A 20,006-nucleotide genomic window follows, 5' to 3' on the forward strand; every position below is an offset into this window, starting at 1 on the left:
TAAAAGAAAAATAAATTCGGAATTATAAGAATTTTTATTCACAGAAATGTGTATCTTCTTGAAAATAGTCTTTCATATTCTGAGTACAGTTCTACTACTTCAGCAAGTGCCTACATGTAAGAAAACTCGGTCCTTATAGCTATTCCATGTAGGAATGAGGAGTCTTGGATGGTTAATGAAAACAAGACCTACTGCTCTTTAGAGCAATTAGTACAGCAAAAATAAGAGGAATGGTTTTCAACTAAAAGAGGGAAGATTTAGATTACAAGTTAGGATGAAATTATTCACTCAAAGGGTGGTGAGGCACTGGCACAGGCTGCCCAGAGTGATTGTGGATGGCCCATCCCTGGAGGTGTTCAAGGTCACATGAGGCCCTGGGCAACCTGATCTAGTGGGTGGCATCCTTGCCCATGGTGAGGGGTTGGAACTGAATGATCTGATCCAACCCAAGCCACTGTATGATTCTATGATTTGAAAGAGAGAAAAAGTCTGTCCATCCTCTTGCACATCAACAGTAGTGTTAATTAGGTTCTAGCTGCCCAGTGTTGCCCTCAGCCACACCAGTACAACTCTGTTCCATTTGCTTTGTGCACTGTTAGCAGTAAAGAATCTGGATGGAGTTTAAAATACATGGTAATTTCTGCAGGGGCTCACAGACAGAGTGTATTTTAAGCTTATAACTATCCCTGCATCATTACAGAAGAGTTATTAAAAATACAAAACACCTCATCTTTTTTTTTTTTTTTTCTTTTTATACCAGCCAGCAACAGCAATGTAGGATGATAACATCTGCTATTAGCTCTCTTACTCAGAACAGTCTCCCATTTCTATAGTAAAGGCAGAGTGGGTTGAAACTTCCACAACAATTGCCGCAGAGATGATCTGGTAAACAATTCCTCCTTAGCTACGCTTGCGTAAATTCAGAATACATCCTCCAGACATCAGTTTCAAGTTTACAGCCACTTAAAGAAATAAATTAGTAATACTTGTCTATTTTTTTTAATTGACAGTAACATGGCAATTACTCTAAATAAAACCACCATAAACAATCTATTAATTAAAAAATAAATAGTTTTAAAGGCTCTGTATCCCAATGCACAGTTCCAAGTTTTAAAAGACTGAATCACAAATGGCTTAGTGGATTTCAGCAAGTTCTGTTCATTGAATTGTTGTTCTGACTTTTTAAAAGCAGTAACATCTTTTGACCATCACAAGAGTATCTGTTCCGTGTAACCACAATCAGTTGATTCTGACAAACACTGCAATAAAGTCATAATCTTTTAAGAAAACCAAAACACATCAAATCAAATGTTGCAAAAACTAATTAGCAACCAACTAAAGCAACTGTGGTTAAATATAATACAGTCTTGCATATTTATGTCTATCCTTCTATCAAATACATTTTAGAAAAACTCTTCAAAAAATTCAACATGCTATAAAACTATTTCAAAAAATACTGGTGGTTGTAGATAAAACAATTTGAGTTGTAGAAAGTTAAATTTAACAAATGCTTCTTTGCTTACCACTTGTGTCCCCTTCTCGCCTTGACCTTGGCACACCACGGGAGACAGTATTTGAAAAGCCTTTTGAGGTAGCGCTTTGTAAAGAAGGCTGGCTTGCCGTTAGAGTCCATGCAAGGCGTGACCCTAGTTGCTGACGGAGGCAGTCTCCAACACCTGGAGCTTGATAGGATTGTCTAAAAGGACAAAAGGAAGAAACATCTTGAAAACCTTGACTCTATATCCATCAGCTGGTTTGGCGTATGCAAATTACGAAAGATGCCCTGAACTTGAGGGCTTTTGTTTGTTTATTGAAAATAGGAATATTAACAGAGGTCCACACACAAAATCCACACACATACAAAAAAAGGCAATAAAGGGGAGAATGAATTTCAATAAGTGTAACCTCGTATCTGAGGGTGAGATACTTCATTTACAGAATTGCGTGGATACACTGAAATGGACTAGAAGCAAATACAATTGTTCCTATCTCGAACCACAACAAAATAAAATTAACTGCTACTTGAATTTGTAGTTACACACAAGACAGAATTAAAGGAAAGTAGAGAAAGTGGAAAAAGTTCGCTTTCATGCTACTGCATATCAGGTAGTTTGTATCAAGTGCCTGAAGATGTGATGGAGGAGGGAGCATCTAGATAGTTCCAATTTCCCTCCCTTCCAAACCTGTCATTCCTCTCACTAAAACAGCTTTAAAGGCAAAAAATGTTACAACTAGGAGTTATCTTCCTGGTTATTTCTGTACCTACCACAGTGATGAAGTTGATTTCTGTACCATGACGATGAAAACAAAGTTGAAAATATTTGCAAGGGACTTTTTACCCCAATAGATCCTCCATCTTCCCCTACCGGAATGTAAACATCTGGAAATATTCACTTATTTAAAATAATAATTTTTTAAAAAGCACTAAAACAATACCATAAAGCTGTGAAAACACAGTTGCAGGGAGAGATAAAACAAGACTGCAACGCAAACATTCATGTATAGAGGTGAAGGAATTTGCCCTCTCACTCACCACACCATAATTCATGGCATGGCCACACAGCATCATGTAACTGATGAACAAGAACGCAGCAAGCAAGACAGAGCAACAGGGTTGTGTTTAGCATTTGTAATGCCTCAGCAAGAGCACGGCACTGAATTCAGGCTGTTATACTTCAACAAGAAAGCACAGCAAGAAACAAAATGGCACGATAGATACTGAGAAGTTTACTCCTGCCAGGGGCAGGGACACCTCCCACCAGCCCAGGTTGCCCAAAGCCCCATCCAGCGTGGCCTTGAGCACCTCCAGGGATGGGGCAGCCACAGCTTCTCCTGGAAACCTGTGCCAGTGCCTCACTGCCCTCTGAGGGAAGAATTTCCTCCTAACCTCTAACCTAAATCTGCCCTCTTTTAGTTCAAAACCATTCCCCCTTGTCCTATCACTCCACTCCCTGACAAAGAGCCCCTCCCCAGCTTTCCTGTAGGCCCCAGGAAGGCCGCAGTAAGGTCTCCCCAGAGCCTTCTCTTCTCCAGGCTGAAAAATCCCAGCTCTCTCAGCTTGTCTTCATAGGAGAGGTGCTCCAGGCCTCTGATCATCTTTGTGGCCCTCCTCTGGACTCACTCTAATACATTCACGTCCTTCTTGTGCTGGGGTCATATGCTCACAGAAAGACCTGATTTGGGTTGCCCAGTTCACTGGCTACAGAACTAAAGAGATAGCAGTGAAATTGTTATAAAGTGGAACAGTTTGAACAGGTCAGACCAAGAATAAGTTGGGAACATCACAGGTTCTGCTGATATTCCTAAGCGGGCAGACAGATGAAATAACCTCACTAATATACCTGCCTATACTGTATAAGGATTACAGGATGGTGGAGGCTGGAAGGCACTTCTGGAGATCACGTACTCAAACCCCTGCTCAACCAGGGGAGGTAGCCTGGGACTTTGTCCAGTCAGGTTTTGAATACTTTCAAGCCTGGACACTACACAACCTCTCCAGGCAACCTCCTGCAGTGTTTCACATGTATTTCCATGACCCACTCCACAATAAAAGGTTTATGCTTCAGCAGGGCTACCTGTGGCACAAGCTCTGCCAGTTTCCCCTTGCCCTTTCCCTGGGCACTACTAAGAAGACTCAAGCTCAGTCCTCCCTGCTCCCCTGGTCAGGTATGGACACATACTGGTTAGATCCCCTGAGCCTTTTCTTCACGAGCCTGAGCAGTCTCAGCTCTCTCAGCCTCACACGTCTGATGCTCCAACCCCTTCGTTAGTTTTGTGCTCCCTTCTCTGGACTCTCTGCCGCTTGCAGGCCCAGTTCAGGGAAAAACCTTGGTGTCCTCACAGGTGGTTATCTGCACGGCTGGGCTTTCTGTACAGTCAGGAGCCAGGAAGGTGGGCACTGGGAACAAGGCTGCAGGTGTCAGGGGGAACTGGAGGGCTCTGTGCAGTGCTGGGGGCCACTAAGGAGGGAGAAGGTCAGCTACAGTCCTCAGGAGCGTGGACAAGTGCTGTGGGGGTAGCTAGGATGAGTTTTGTGACACTTGAAGAGGAAAGGCTCAGGGGGGCTGTGGCTGAGGCTTCCAGGCTAACAGAAGACAAGCCAAATGCAAAGTTGTGCAAAGTTCTGGGATTTGATGAACAGCTATGGGAGGAAAGGACACACTGTGAAATGAGCAGGAGGCTGGCATAAAACAGAGAAGAGTGGCCATCTTGCAAATTGTATTTCCCTATGGTGTTGTAGAAGAAGGCAGTATCAACAGATTGAAAAGATGATTAGACAAGCATGTTGAAGGCAGGTCTGTGAACTGCCATTAAAAAGGGATGAGCAAAGGTGCATTATCCAACGTGCAGAAAGCAACAGTTACGGTGCAGGGAGCTTAAGGGGAACAGACTGTAGAGACAAGTCAGTTTTGCTGGTTCTTGCACAATACTTCTTTTTGCCACTTTATCCCCTCATGTATCAGGGCACATTCTGCAGCCCTTCAATCACCTTTGTGGCCCTCCTTCGGAGCTTCTCTGATCTGCCCACATCTTTTTTGAACTCTGGGGATGCAAAGAGGACACAGTACTCGAGCTGTAGGCTGACAGGCACTGAGCAGTACAGGGGGATGATCACATCTCTATCTCTGCAAGTAATGACCCTGCAGATACAGCCTCTGATTTGCCTTCATCACTGCAGCACACTGCCAACAGACCCCAGTCTGTACTGAACTCTTCAGATACATTGTCTCTGGCATAGGGCCTTGTCTGTGTCTTTATTAAACAGTACAATTCTTGCATGCCCACTCTTTGAGCCTGTTTAGGTCTCTCAGTAAGATGGCTCTCCCTACTGACATTTGCACTGGGTCTGGCTGGAATGGAGGGGATTTCCCATGCAGTGCCCCACAGAGTGCTGCATAGCTTGCTGTGTAGCTCTGCACATGTAGCTAGAACAGCAGTGGTGTCACACTGGTGCTGTGTCTGCTGCTGAGCAGTGCTGGCACAGCAGCAGGACTCTCTCCAGCCCACCCAGAGCCAGGAGGCTGGGGATGAGCAAGAGGTAGGGAGGAGATACCCTAAAAAAACAGCCAAAGGCATATTCCATACCATGTGGCATCACTCAGAAATTAAAGGGAAGGAGAGGGGGCCTCTCATTATGAAGCCACCCATCCTTCCAAACGACAGCTATGTGTATTGAGGCCCTGTCTCCTGGGACATGGCCAAGCATTGCTCATTGATGGGAAGTAGAAAGTAATTTCTCTATGTTTCCATGCAGCCTTTGCTTGATTCCCCCCCTCCCTTTTCCCTTTAATTAAATTATCCTTATCTCAGCATGAGTTGTTTTTTTCCCCAGTATATTTTCTTCTCGGCCTCTTCTTCTAAGGAGGAGTGAGAGAGTGGTTGTGGTGGAGTTCAGCTGCCCAGCTGAGTAAAACCACCACGTCTACTTCAGCACCCAGTTTAATATCAGCAGACTTTGAGTGTGCTTTCAGTCCCATCACCCAGATCACTTTCGAAGATACTGAACAGCATGGGGCATAGCAGCTGTCCCTGTGGGACCACAACTTATGACAGGCTGCCAGCCTGAGTAAAAAATGTTGAACACCAGGCTCTGAGAAGGGTCTGTTCAACAATTTCCTACTTACCTCAGACAACCATTCAACCTATATCTTGGCTGTCAAGAAGACCACTTAACTCCTTCCTTCTCTTCCACACCTTCTCCAATGTTTGGATCAAACCCACGAACTACTGGGTGCTTTAATGAGTCACTTTATTACAGCTTTTTGGCTGTAATTAAAAAAATGCAAGTTTGGAAGTATGCTGACAACCAGAGAAGATGGAGGAACCAGTTACAGCTTGATTACTAATATGACATATGATGTGTAAAGTCCAATGTCTGCATTTATATACCTATGCAAAACCAAAGTCACCATAAAGGCACCTGCCATCAACCTGATGAGAATGTCTTTAGAAGATATTTGGGTACTTGAACAAGTCCGGTCACAACCGGACCTTCTGATGGGCATTTTCAACATCAAAATATCAGCTGTGTCACTACATCATGGAACCTAAGAGGACTATAGATATTAGTAATGGACTGGACTGATGTGAACACAGCAATTTGAGAATTTAGAATATGCCTGGACACGGCTCTCACTTGCTTGTTTACACAGAAGATTATTCTCTGATGAGTCGTACACATCGGCTACAAATAAGCAACTAGAAGAGCTCGTACACTCAGCATATTGATTTTAAATCTAGGTTAAACTGTTTGCTGTAGTCTACTTTTTTGTAGAAGTCAACTCCTCAGGCCAACATCAATAAATCTGTCATTACTCTTACAAACAATGGCATGGTGAAAGAGAGGTAAATCCTTGGCACAAAGAACTTAGTTCTCCAAAACATTGTTCTTAGGAACATTTGCATGTTAAACAGAAACCAGAAACAAACCCTGGCAATTCCCACTAGAACATGAGCTATGCCTGTAAGTACAATCAGGTTTGTGTATTGTAACTGTCAAAAAAACACTGTACAAAGGAAATACAGTGACAAGACGTCCTAAGGATTTAACTGATTCAATAGGAAGAACAAAACACTGAAAATCTAGATGAAAAGCTGATTTTGTAACAAAACCCCGCACAGATAATCTATTTTGATACTAATCTGTACTGTATCATTTATCACAGGTCAAAAACGCTAAACTGATACTAAAATCAGTTAAAGGATGCTGACATTGACCTAAATATGGCATGCCTTTATTCTTTTCAATATAAATAGGCCATCATCCCAAGACCTTGGTAGAAGAGGTACTGCTTGGTAGTATCCTACATCAACAAAGTAAATTTTTTGATTTTTTTCTTTCAAGTAAAAATCATTTGAAAAAGCAATGGGATTCCCATAAAACCACTCAAAGATTAAAAACTTATATATTTCAAGATAGGAGATGGCTTTTTCTGACTCTTTTCATCCTAACAAGGAAGCATATAGGAACCCTTGTTTCCAAAGGGAAATCCCTGTCCCTGTGACCCCTAGGAACAGATACTTAAACAGTCTCCAGTTTCTTCTCCAACTAGCTGTATGAGAATCATCAAGAGGTGATATCAAGAGGTGATCAAAGATAGCTTATCCTAGATTACATAAAACTGCAGAGGTGGTGGTGGTGGAGGAAGCTAGAAGAGGAAATAAAGCAGATGATCTCTAGGCTTCTCCATACTTATTTATGAACTTAAAAGGCTAAATTTACCCTGGAAGGAGCGACTGTGGAGTTGGCGTTGGCCCATTGAGGGCATACAGGCTGATGCTGCTGATCCCACTGCTCCCCATGCTGCCAGAACTCTGGGCGGATTGAGCACTGCGGTCCTGGTAATTCAGTGGAAGGCTTTGAGGTCTGGCATAGTAATAAGGGGTTGAGTGAGCATCCCGTGGCAATGCTTGAGCAAAAAGCGTGGCATAACTTGATACCTGAAAAGGAAGCGAATTGGAAAAAGAAGTTTTGTGAGTTGTTGTAAGTCATGTCTCGAGTTAACATGTAGTGTAATATTCACGAATGCAAAAAAATAACTGAAGACCATGATTATGCAAAGAAATTCTTTGCTAAAATTAAGATGACAAAAGAGCAAGTCCCTTACAGTAAGCAAAAACCCTTTTAGCAACATCGTTTATTTTTGACTGTGAACTGTCAATAGCAATAAGTGTAAAAGCACTTTGGCTCTAGCAGAGCTGCAACCAGAGAAGGAATTTTCCTCTCCTTACTCCATTTCAAACTCATTAGTACATGAGCAGACGTTACACCACCAAGCAGAAAACAAAACCATCTAGCGAAGTCACAGCTCAAGCTACAAGTGATAGACAGCTCAATTTTGCATTCACTTAATATAAAAAGCTGCAAACACTTGTGCCAAATGTCTTCTTCCTTTTAGCCTCACACACAACCACCACACATGATCTGGTTTCTAGAACTATTTCAGTCTGGATAGTGACTCGGTGACACCCAAACTAAGCAATGGTTAGTTCTGAGAAAACTAAGCATATTATCTCCTCACTTACCTTATTAGACTGCTTACGGGGGTCTTCACTGAGACTAAGCAAGAGGTAGAGTATTGACCATTTATTTTTCAAAATGCCCTTTAAAAGAAAAAGGATTTATAAAGAGTTACAACCAACTCATTGATTTATAATTTTTATTATCCAATCTACTAAAATGTGCACGTTTAAGTTAATTTAACATACAATAACACCAACTTGGAGCTGCATTCCTAAATAAACTGAGAATGTGCAGTATAGCCTCTGTAACACTATTTTATGAACTTTCTCTACTGTGTTCATGTCATGAACTATCGCATGCTCTGAGATCAGCAAGTATTTAAATTTAAAGTTCATTGCTATTAAGAAAAACAATTACATAGATCTAAACTTTTACCAACACTCCTCCACGCTCTCACTACTTAAAACATCTTTGACTTGGATCCAACTCTAACCTAAAAGTAAGGAAAGTTTTGGTACAATAGCTAGAAAAGAACTGTCTCTTCTCCCCTTTCCCCTTCACCCTCCTTTTCAGGGAGGCTTCAGAAGTTTGAGGGTGAGAGCAAGCTGAGGGTAAATTTTCTGTTACACAGAAGACATCTTTTACATTATTTTTTGTTGTGAAAAAAAAAAGACGTACAAATGACAACTATTTTATTACTGCCCAGCATATTCTACTGTGCTAAATGTTTGACTGCTGCTAATCTGTTCTGGATTCTTCACCTACCTCAGATAAATGTGTCCTCACATCTTCACCTCCTTTTACCCAATTCATTATCCTGAATCATGGGCTTCTATACACTAACATTTTTTTCCAATCAGTATACCAACACAGTGCTCTTTGATTTATATTTATGTCAGTAGAACCAAAGCCAAACCCTTAACCTTTCACAATAAAAACCTGTGACACAAATTCAGAAGCATGAGGCCTGTTTAAACCCTAGATTAATAAAAAATAAAAACTTGCAAGGCATTGCCATAAAACAAGAAGAAACAGAGACGACAGAGCTGTCCAGAAACAGCTCTAACATCAAAAGAATGCCTGTGTGCATTGTTTCTTTACACATTTATTACACTACCTGCGAACTGAGTTTTCTGTAGAGTTCTGAAAACAAAGCAGCATCTGCTTCCCTTCTTTGTCGTACAACTGAAAAAAAAATATAGATTAAAGAACTGAAACAAGTATAGTAACCATGTCAGAAATCATATCGTGGTAAATTGGAAAACATAAGCATAATTATGTTTTCTTGGGTAACTGTTTCACTTTTGTCACTCGGACTTCTGCCTGTTTTCATGCTATCTGCACTCCTGCCCCTGAAAGTTCTTGCAGTGGGAGTGACCTAATGCAAGCAAATGTTTCTCTTAGAACAAGAGATATCTTTTAAAGAAGTTTTTATTATTTTATTTTTAAAGTCTAGCTTACATTTCTGTAGGTTTTGGGAATTAACACAACTGCAAACAGATATGGGTAAGAATGCCATAAAGCACAATTTCCATATTAGGCAATGAAAGAAACAAAAATAGCAATGTCATTTGGTCAAAGTCAAGCAGAACTTCAATGTCACAGAACTTCCATATATCAAGGAAAGTAACAGTTTTGATCACAGCCAGTTATATAATAGAAGTCTTTGCCCAGAAGAGTACTTTAAAGCTTTAAGATGTCTTCAGAAAACCAACTTTATATCAGAAAGAGTCACATTTAAAAAAGAGGTAAGACAAGTTCTAAGGAAGCGTTAATAGGAAAACAATTGATGTTTAACATTAGAAATGCTAATTAATATTAAAGGCCACAGCAAAGTACATTTTAACAAATGAGTCACCTACTGCAAAACAACTCCAGAATAAATATAAAGTTAGAGGGATGTACCCAGTCCGTTATTCCATGACCATTAACATTTAACTACGAGGCGAAGCTGGGGAGAAAGAAGATGAGGGAGATCATCAGCTGCATTGTTCCTTGCCTGTTGAGGGAATAGGCAACAGCAGAACAAGGATATATGCTGACGTGCTGCCTAGTACTGGCCAAATCATACAGAAATTCAATGTGCAGAAGCGTTTATTGTAGAGTACAGTGTTTTGGAGGTCCATCTGGAGAAGTTCTGATGGGCTTATTTGCCTATCAGGAAGTAATGGAAGCTCCAATTTATCAAAAACAAACAAACATGCTTTAAAAGGTTACAGCCACTGGCTTCAGATATCCTAACCCTATCGTCCTTACTGACTGAATGTTTGAAGCTCCCAAGCATCCCAAGGAGGCTTTAAGTTAATTAGTAATTGCTTCTGGACATTCTACTGTAGGGCTGAGAAGCTGTTGAAAGCATTACCTGGCTTTTTAAAAGGAATGCCTCACAACCTCATTGGATTCACCGAGTAACACTTGACTAAAAAAGCAACATAGAGCACAACATAATACAACCACAGCTTCACTTACACTATCACAGTCTAATGTTTTGGCTTTGAGGAGGTGGTTGTAGATGAACTTGTAGAAAAACTGAAGTCAAGAAATATCAGAAAAGTTGCATGAACAATGACTCCACTCCATCCATCCCCAGAATGCTCATTCATTAGGTTTCACACAGGTGCTCATGAAGTTCATTATGCCAAATGGTAATATTGCTAAGGTACACCTCAAAAATATCAGTCTTCCAAAAATAAATATGAACTTATGAATTCCAAGAAATATTAAAATGAAAGAAGTACAATATTAAATCATTCTTTCTGTAGTGGCTGAGAGAGAAAGTGGTTCATACTGCAGCAAGGGAAGATTTAAGCTGAGCATTCAAAAGCATCCGAACTGTTAATACAAACAGCCACTCAGAGACAGTAACTAGGGGATTCCTGGAATTTTTATCACAAGATTTTCAAGGACAGCCATAACAACAGAACTGTCTGCGAGGCAGAGTGATCCCGTCTCAGATGAATAAAATAAGTTAGTGAAAAACTTCCACACATATCTAAGAAACAAAGATGCACGTACGTTCTTTCTTGATTTTCTCTGCTACAAGAAATTCATCCCGTTCAACGGTGGGAGCAAAGTTGCTTCCAATAACTCTCACTGCATACTGAAACTGCTGGGCTGCATCAGCTGAAAGAAAGAAAGAAAAAAACCCTCTCAGTTAATCGAAATTCAGCAGTCTGCTTAGAAGTGAAAGAACAAAAGTTTTAGACACAAGTTTGCTTTGCTATGACTGAATTTGGCATAGATGTACCCAGCTTGGATCATGTACTGTTAAATTATGTTCCTTAGACACACTTCTAACCAGAGGGCAGTGAAGTCAGGTTTACCTATGAGCAGGTATTTCAAACATACTCACCTGTACGTACTCTGCAAATAGAATTGCACAGAAACTTGTAAATAAACCTTTCCTATTCTGTGTTGATTTAGGCCTGCCTAGTCTAAGAGAGCATCAGCAATCTTCAAGCTATCCTGCAGCTCTCCACAGCCTGAAGAGGTGCAGGACTGGGCACAAAGTCACGCAATTTGGGTACACATAGCAACAACGCAGCCATGTTCACCAGCACCATGTTCTCATCCAGCACCAAACTGGATTATCCTACCTGTGGATGTGAACTCAGATGTCTGCAACAGTGGCTTTACCAGTTTGTGTGTTGTTTTCAGATGTGGTTTTAGTTTGTCTTAAAAACAGTTTACATGGTTTTATCACTTCAGGTCTTATGCTCTTCTTCCAATGCATAACCCACAAGCTAGTCATCTCCCTGCACTGCTCTTTCATCATGCAAAGATTGAAATTATAATCTTGTTACCAAAAACATTAATGCAAGTATTTGCATCGATGTATTCTTTGTGGGAAGATTATTAATCTGGTAACACGGAGATATGGACAGCTCAGCATTAATGCCTCTGTAGCATAGTCACAGTCACACGTATTGATATGAAAGACAGTCAAGCAATAACCCTATGGACATGTTGAGTGCCCTTTGAAATGCGAAGTGCTGGCTAAGTTTCTAATCCTCATATAGGAATAACTGTAATAATACAAGGTTTGGGCTGGAAGAACCTTAAAGCCCATCCAGTTCTACCCCCCTTCCATGGGCAGGGACACCTCCCACCAGCCCAGGCTGCCCAAAGCCCCATCCAGCCTGGCCTTGAACACCTCCAGGGATGGGGCAGCCACAGCTTCTCTGGGCAAAGTGTAGTGTCAGCTACACATTTCCTGATTTCAGGGAAAAACACTACTAAATCCCAGGTATTAAGTCTGTTTTATATATAAAAACACTGCATGCCAAAGCATGTTCTACTCAGTTAAGCAGTCAACTTACAGAGAAAACTAAAGTGCAAACTCAACTTGGTACAGCAATGGTTCAGACAAGAAAATAAGAAGGGATCCTGGTTTGGACAGACACATTTGAAAGGAAAAGGGAAATGGAATAGGACAAAGGTTCACTGGAAACAAAGATACTCACTGACTTCCTGAAGTGGCAGGTAGGGAAACAGACCCCTAAAAACCATGCTGGGCCAGTTAACTATTTGCACTAAATTATTCCAGACAATAAGAGTTATTGTATCTTTCATTAATTCCTTGATTGTGTCCTCAGGAGCAGCTGGGACAGTTCAGTTTCTCTACTTATTCTTAGGCATCTTTTCTTAGATATCTTTAATTATAGTGGCTCGATTAGAACTACAATTTAAAAATAAAATTGCTAAAGAGAGTTTCAAGTCAAATGACCCAGATTAACCAAAGCCAAGATGAGGCCAAGGGTTAAATGTCAGAGTACTTCATTACAAAATGTGCCTAGATTAAATAATTAAAAACTGATTATTGACTAAAAAGTGTGTGAAAAAAAATTACCAGTGAGCTAGGTCAATGTTATAGAAAAATATAAAAAGGAAGCAATTAAAAAAAGAGGTGTCTTAAAAACACACACAAATTCAACCACGCCAAAGCCACAGGCACCTCCCCATAGAGTTTCTCTTCACTAAAGAGTTGTATTACTCTGGTTTTCTAAGAAAAATGATGTTTGGAAGTTCATTTCTACGCCCACTCCCACTACCCTCTCTTACCAACCTTTAAGAAAAAACAAAAACCAGAAGTCCCTGAGGTCTCTATGAGGGGACTGGCAGAACAACCACCCTAATAACCTTGCCAGGGGTCAGCACGCAGCACAAGCTCAGTCTCTGGTCTGTCAGCACAGGTTTAGCAATGTCAGGTACTGCCTCCTGCCCAGACAGAAGCCAGGGAGTACGGAGGAACAGAGACATTTAGGATGTGAGATGTTTGACAGGAGAAATTGTGAAGAGAGAAAGTACAGAAAGGGAAATCTGGCAGCACTGCAGCTGAAGAATGCTGAGGTCCTACTGAAGAGAAGACCTGAAACAATCAACTAATTTCCTACACATTCATAATCTTGCAATATTAAGATGCATGTCCTATGATATAAGTATTTTTATTTGGAACTCTACTACATATTCTATTGTTCAACATCCTGCTACATCTGAACAATTCTGCATTACTCATTCAACTGCTTCTGTTAACTTCTTAGTATATGTTATGATTATTACTAAGTTTAGTGCTTAGAGAAAAAAAATAGAAATCAGAGCATTTTTTTTTTATTTTATACCAGTCAGCAACACAATGTTCTTCCCTTGTAAGCGAGGCTGTATTTACTGTTTACTCACTTCTTTTGTTTCTGAAAAAAGAAGTTAGTATCAGTCCTTCAAAAAGATTAAAGTGCCGTGCTTCTTCTCTGATGCTCCCTGTGGTTTTACAGGTTTAGATTAAATTAAAATGAACCAAGAAGAGAAATCAAGTGAGTTTATTATCTGGTACTTCATAATCACCTGATGCAATGATCACAAAATACAGCAAAGATACGTACAAAGCCTCTGAAGACTCTCTGGAGTCTCATTTCTCCAAAGACCTGACTCAGGAAGAAAGCTATACATGGTTGCAAGGCTTTTTTGTTGCTGTTGTATCTCTCATGCATGTGTGCACAATGAAAGATATCAGAGTAAGGGCTTACCTTCAAAATAATGGAAGAAAAATCACAGACTTGACTATCTGCGTGTTTTCCAATCTGCCTCTGACACTGGAGTCAGTAAGACTAGCTATGTTTTTCATTTTCTGTTACAATGGAATATTGATGGCAAGACAGACAAAAATATTCATGCAGATTTCCAAAAATTTTGAACATTTAAACCTAAGTTCTCGATCTAATAAAAAAACAATTGTTAATTTATCAGCAGTACAAGAAAAAATCTGCTACTTAATGGGGGAAGCTTTAACAAAAATCATAAATAACTTATTTCAACATTAACTATAGCAAGACTACTTAAACACAGAAACCTAGTATAGTTTTTCCATACTGTCCTAAGAAGGCATGTGAGAAAGATCTTTATTTGAAAGACTACAACTCTATCAAAAAAAACTCTGGAGATTAAACCTACTACACTATTAATGGCATGGCCCAAAGTTATCCACTCTTTACACATACAGATTTGCACTGGAAATTCAATAGCATTGTCATAAGAGCATTGTTTGTGGTTTTTTTTATTATTATTTTTACTATGTTGTATTCAGCTTCTCTTACTTTAGTCATATAGAGTCCAGTTTTTTTTTGTTGTTTTTTTTTTTTTTTTTTTTTTTTTTTTTACAAGCAAAACTTGCTAAGGGAGTTTCCTCAGCAGCAAATTACTTCTTACAAGTCTGTAAAATAACTTCAGTACCTAAAGCGATTAAACACGACTTTACTACTGATCTCTGTCAGTAAAATAAAGAATTGCATCATGTGTAACTAATAGATACTTTTAATAGCTTCCCTCCTCAAAAAACACTTATTGAGACAGCAGGCAGGTTTAAAATACACAGGTGTGTATCTATGTATGTGCACATGCCTTTCCATCAAAAAGTGATTCAATATAAATCTGTTATGAAAGAGTAAGTTCAAGGGATGCGATGCACAGAGCTGATACAGCTGTTCACACGGAAAAGGGAGAAACCATACTGAGCAGGACTCATTTTCCAAAGGCCTGATCAAAGAATTCGAAGCAGACAAAGACAGACATTACCCTTTAAGTAATATGCATATACACAGAAAATTAATTATACCTGTAGGCAGCCATACAGTTAAACAAAGCAATAGCACTCGCAAACCACAAAAAAAGTTAAAGTCTCTCATTCGAGCAGAGAAAGCTATCAATAATTCACAGACCCACAGTCTACCCAGCCATCCATACCCTCCTAAAAACAAAGAGGTGTAAAAACTGAACTGCTTCCAAAAGGTAGGTAACATTTTAAAGTCACACAGAGTGCAAGTGTAGAACAGGCAAAAAACAGAGCAGCATATAAGAAGAATGTGGTAGTAAGAAAGAATGTAGAATAGTACAAGAAAGTGAAGTTCAAAGGAAAAATTGAAGAAAAAGTAGAATCACTTGGCCAGCATGCTTTCAAGAAGCCAGCATTTAAGAGGAAATGCTGAAATTCAGTAAGTCTTTTGCTAAGAAGCTTCTAACTTTACCTGTAGTTCTAGGAAATGAATTGAAATTCACTTCAATCTTACACATTTTTCTTCTAGCATCATTGTTTACGGGTCTCTAAGTTTAAAGGGAAAAAAAGGTTTCAATTGCTGCTTTTGTTTTCAGGACTTGTTTCAAAACATGAATATATTAAGATCGTTAGAGATGAAACGCTTGATTATTTTAACTTTCCTGTAAGCTAAACCTAGAGGACATTTCTGAAAAAAAAAAAAAGAAGTTCATCTAGACTAGTCAATAATCACTTTCTTGAAACACTTCAGAAATTAGCAAGCTCTCCATTATTTCCCCTTCCAGACAGCTGCCTCTTCCCAAACAAGAGCTCTGTTCAAACAGAGATACAGCATTATTGTAAAACAATGACATTAAACCGCATGCAATGTTCCATGGGTGGTGATGAACAACAAAATACTGAAAAATACTCAAACACCATTACTGTAAGCTAACACATGCTCATAAAAAGGGGGTTTTAATAGTAGCAGTGTGTTTGCTAAACACCTAATGTGCTACTGTTGCAAAACTAAGCATCAAAGCTGTAAAATTTGAGAAGCTGCTCACACATGCTGTGAGAAGCTCCTGATTTCATCCATATAGTAATGCTGCTGTCTTCTTTATGCATTTTAGCTGTATCAAAAGTTTTATGTCAGTATGAATTATCAGGAAAGAAAACTATTATATTAATATAAGATGTCATATACTGATAAACTAAAATAGCAGTCTGAAATGCCAAGCAATGTTATGATTCTATTTCTATTGGCCTTCAGCTTTAAAGACATTTAAGATAGTTAAATTCATTAAGAGTAATAAAAATATATAAAATTTATATGAAAAAATAGTCTCAAACACTAGTTCATTGAAGATTTAGAGTTTATTTTTAATTAACAGTCCTTTCAGTATTCACACTCCTGTCCTTAACACATGTACACCTTTCCTTACTTACAGGAGATGCACAAAACTTTTAGCACAGCACAGGAAACACAACTATTCTTTAATTCTGTTAATATTGTTGGTTCTCGTTGCATTGTCTGTAAACAGATTTGAGGAACATCCCAGTGAACTGTCAGCAACATGGGTAGATGGTCTGCTTGTAACTTTCCCCTTGCTATGACCTTTCATCTAACTTGTCACTTTGCATTTCCTTCCATTAGTATATACAATTAAACCTCCATTTCAACTTTTGAATAAACTCAGTGTTCCCCTCCCACCCCCTCTCCCCAAAAAAAAGCCCACAAACATTATTGTTTATTATAAAAATGTAACAAGAAAACCACTGAGATGACAGATTAAGTTAAGGCCATAGCATGGGCCTCTGATTGCAAATTCTTCTCTGAAGATTGAAATACTGCTTTCTAGAGCATGCATACCTCCAAACACTAAAGGAGTTTGACATACAAAGATCTTTTTAGGCTTCAAAAACAGGGAGATACAGCTTGAATATTAACAGCTGTATCACTTGATGTACTAAGTTTTTAAAACTGACACGCTAGTACAGCAGCCTACAAAGTCTCTGACTGCCTGAGACTTCCAAGAGGTTCCTGAAAGATGCTAAGAACAAGAAGCTTTGTCAGGAGCATTGCATTCATGCTCGGGGAGCAGCATGCAACCTCGTACAACTGCTGGAGTCCACAGATAAGGACGAAAATAAGTTATGGAAGTTACTGTGCAGGCAGACAAGTTCTCTGGGAGATCAGGTGTTAGTGTAAAAGTGAGGCAGATAAGCTGGATAAACCCAGAAAGGCCAATGATGCAGAACTTGCCCACCAGCTCTTAGACACTGTGAGGACATAAGGAAGAGCGAGGCTGGCACTCGCTCCTGCCACAGAGCACCAGGGTCCCCGAAGACACACGGTACCACAAAAGAGAGGGATTCAAACCCTCACTGAGGCTATAGCACAGGAACAGAGGTCTTTCAAACCTTCATTCTAACATAAGTATTGATGTATGTGTTTTCTGTTTGTTTTTTGTTTTGTTTTGTTTTTGAGTTCTTTACATACCTCAACAGATCTTGAAACATGTTTCTCAGAGGCAAAAGAGTTTGCCAAAACAAAAAACAAACAAACAAAAAAAAGCAACTAGGTCTATGCAGCTGATTGACTTTGGAAACGCAGGAAGCCATCTATATAGTGGGTGGTCCCAAAAATCAGGGATGGAAGGAGAGAACAGCTCTATTGCTGGACAGCTCTGCACAAATACACTTCAACACAGACCTCGGACAAGTGGGGAACGCAGGATGTCACATGTAGAAGCAGATCCCCCAGCTGACAATGGGCCCAGTCAGGTTTGCTGAAGGCTTCAGGCATTGCAGAGTAAGGCCACTCATAACTCAAATTAGCTGCAACACACTACTACAACACAGACATCACATAAACTAAACCCTTCAGCACCCACTGAAGCCATAGTTTCCTTGCAAATATTACAGCAAACAAGTGCTGAGCACAATAGTAGGCAAGCAGCTGAAGCCTTCTGAAGTACAGAGAAACACAGGGAGTGTACAGGCAGGAAGATCCATTAGATCATTGAATCACAGCTCCTTTCTATTATTAATCCATATTAATTACTTCAATAACTTGTACTTTACTAGAGCACTTACTCTAGGAAGGTATCAAAAGCTAGCATTTCTAGAAGTTCACAGCAGGATAACCACATAAGTGGTTAAAGATGACTGGGTGGACCCAGCTACAGCTTCTTGCTTCTAATTTATTACAGGAATTTCTAGTAGAATCACTGAAGAAGCTATGCTTAAAAAAAATACTCCACAGAATTAAACATCATAAATCATTTAACAGAAACCAAACTGATCATACTTGCAAAACCTGCTGCAAAAAAGAGAATGTGTACACGAAGCAGCTTAACTTCATCAGTACCCAAGGATGGGAGAAGTTGCACGCACACCACTAACTGCACACCAATAACGTACTTCAGACTTGTCCAGTGCTGAAATGAAATCAGAGTTAAAAGCTTGAAAACCAGTTAGATGTTACTTAACACAGAAAAAAGCCATACACACCTTTCTTGACTGGGATTTCATCCAAAGGCCTCCTGTATTACTGTCTCTATGAACTGTCCATCAGTAGCTGGGCTGCTGACACACTAACACGTGCTACAGCTGGCTGTTTCAGAAGCCTCATGTAAGAAGGGGGAGCCTTTAGTGCTCAAGTCCCTCATAACACAAGAATAAATAGCAGGTAAGGATGGGCTTCCTATCTGCCACAGACATAAAAGCATGGGCAACAGGAAGCATAACAGATAATGCTTTCTTTTCAAAAGAAAAAGTTGTTACTTTAAGAAATCCTTCAGTAGGAGTTGAAGGATTCAAGTGCTCAGGGAAGTGAGCAGACAGGGGACTACTGGCTGCATACAGCAGCTTACCATGATTTGGGGCAAAATTTCTCCTGTCACACGCACATGAGACATCTTAGTTACATGAGTGGCATCTCACCGTACAGGAATAGGTTTGGCATTTATTTTTAAAAATAAACAGAGTTCTCCTCCATGTTTTCACACGTACTGCCAGCACACTCCAGTCAGAAGACAAGAAGATGTACAGAAACTGAGGCTTGAAAAAGAAGGCTACACGTAAAGTCAGTATAAGTGGCCCACCTCTCCCCAATACTTGTACCATAACTGACAAACACAGATTTTTCTAAGCATAATAAACCTAAATAAGATGTCCAATACCAAGAAACAAGCTTGGATTACGTTGAAATTCACCCTTAAATCTAAGAGAACAGAATTAGGCAATTCAGCATCAGCAATATAGAAATAATGGCCTAAACGAGGGTTCCAGCACTCCCATAAAGACAATTTATTTATTTTTTAAAGCAGAAATAGCACAACAAATTCAGGATTTCTGGTAGCGAAAAAGTTTGAAGCGCTCTTACATATGAGCATACATCAACTGTATTGGGAAATGTTTTCTAAGGGATTTTAAAAGTGAGAAACAGCTTTAAAAGCAAAGCTCTAACAGCAGCTTGGAACTGTAGGCTGATGTGAAATATCCTTTAATATACAATTAGACCGGTTTACCAAAATAAATGTGATTACATAAAAGCACACGAGGTGTTACACAGCTTACAAGCTAGAAGCAATCTGGGGGAGGCAGGGGAAGAGCAGGAGCCACATCCTGAGAAAAACCCCACACCAGAGATTCCTGACACTGAATTCCTCCAGACTGACAGGTCTGGAGACAGGATGTTGGGATGTTCATGGCTTTGCAGGTCATTTTTTTTTAAAAATGGAGAGGGAAGATGGGCTCAGATCTCTAAAAGCATAGAAGGGGAGAAGGGGGGGGGGGGGGGGGGGGGGGGGCGGGAGTATTTATACCTCATCACTTGTTTTCTACCTTTTAAAGAAAACTCGTTTATAGGCCATTTTTAGTCTGAAGCACATTTTGTACAACAGGTCAACACCCCAAGGTATCAGCTACTGGCATGCAAACACCCCAAGGCAACCTGGAGGGACTTCTCAGAAGACAAGAGCAGGCGTGAGGCACTTCAGAGCGACCCATAACATG

At 39.9% G+C, this 20,006-nt stretch overlaps 1 protein-coding gene across 2 annotated transcripts in view; it reads right to left on the reverse strand.

Moving 5' to 3' along the window:
- TUBGCP3 (tubulin gamma complex component 3) overlaps nucleotides 1–20,006 on the reverse strand; it is a 53,019-nt gene that overhangs the window by 32,636 nt on the left and 377 nt on the right. For both annotated transcript variants that reach the window (XM_084306987.1, XM_084306986.1), the window contains exons 2-6: nucleotides 10,979–11,086; nucleotides 9,081–9,148; nucleotides 8,026–8,103; nucleotides 7,223–7,440; nucleotides 1,524–1,696 (exon numbers count right to left, since the gene is read on the reverse strand). In XM_084306987.1, coding sequence (XP_084163113.1) covers nucleotides 1,524–1,696; nucleotides 7,223–7,440; nucleotides 8,026–8,103; nucleotides 9,081–9,148; nucleotides 10,979–11,086 — 645 coding nt within the window. The remainder of the gene's footprint in view (nucleotides 1–1,523; nucleotides 1,697–7,222; nucleotides 7,441–8,025; nucleotides 8,104–9,080; nucleotides 9,149–10,978; nucleotides 11,087–20,006) is intronic.

The sequence above is a fragment of the Netta rufina genome (assembly GCF_964035555.1).
Source record: "Netta rufina genome assembly, chromosome: 1".
Lineage (NCBI taxonomy): Eukaryota > Metazoa > Chordata > Aves > Anseriformes > Anatidae > Netta > Netta rufina.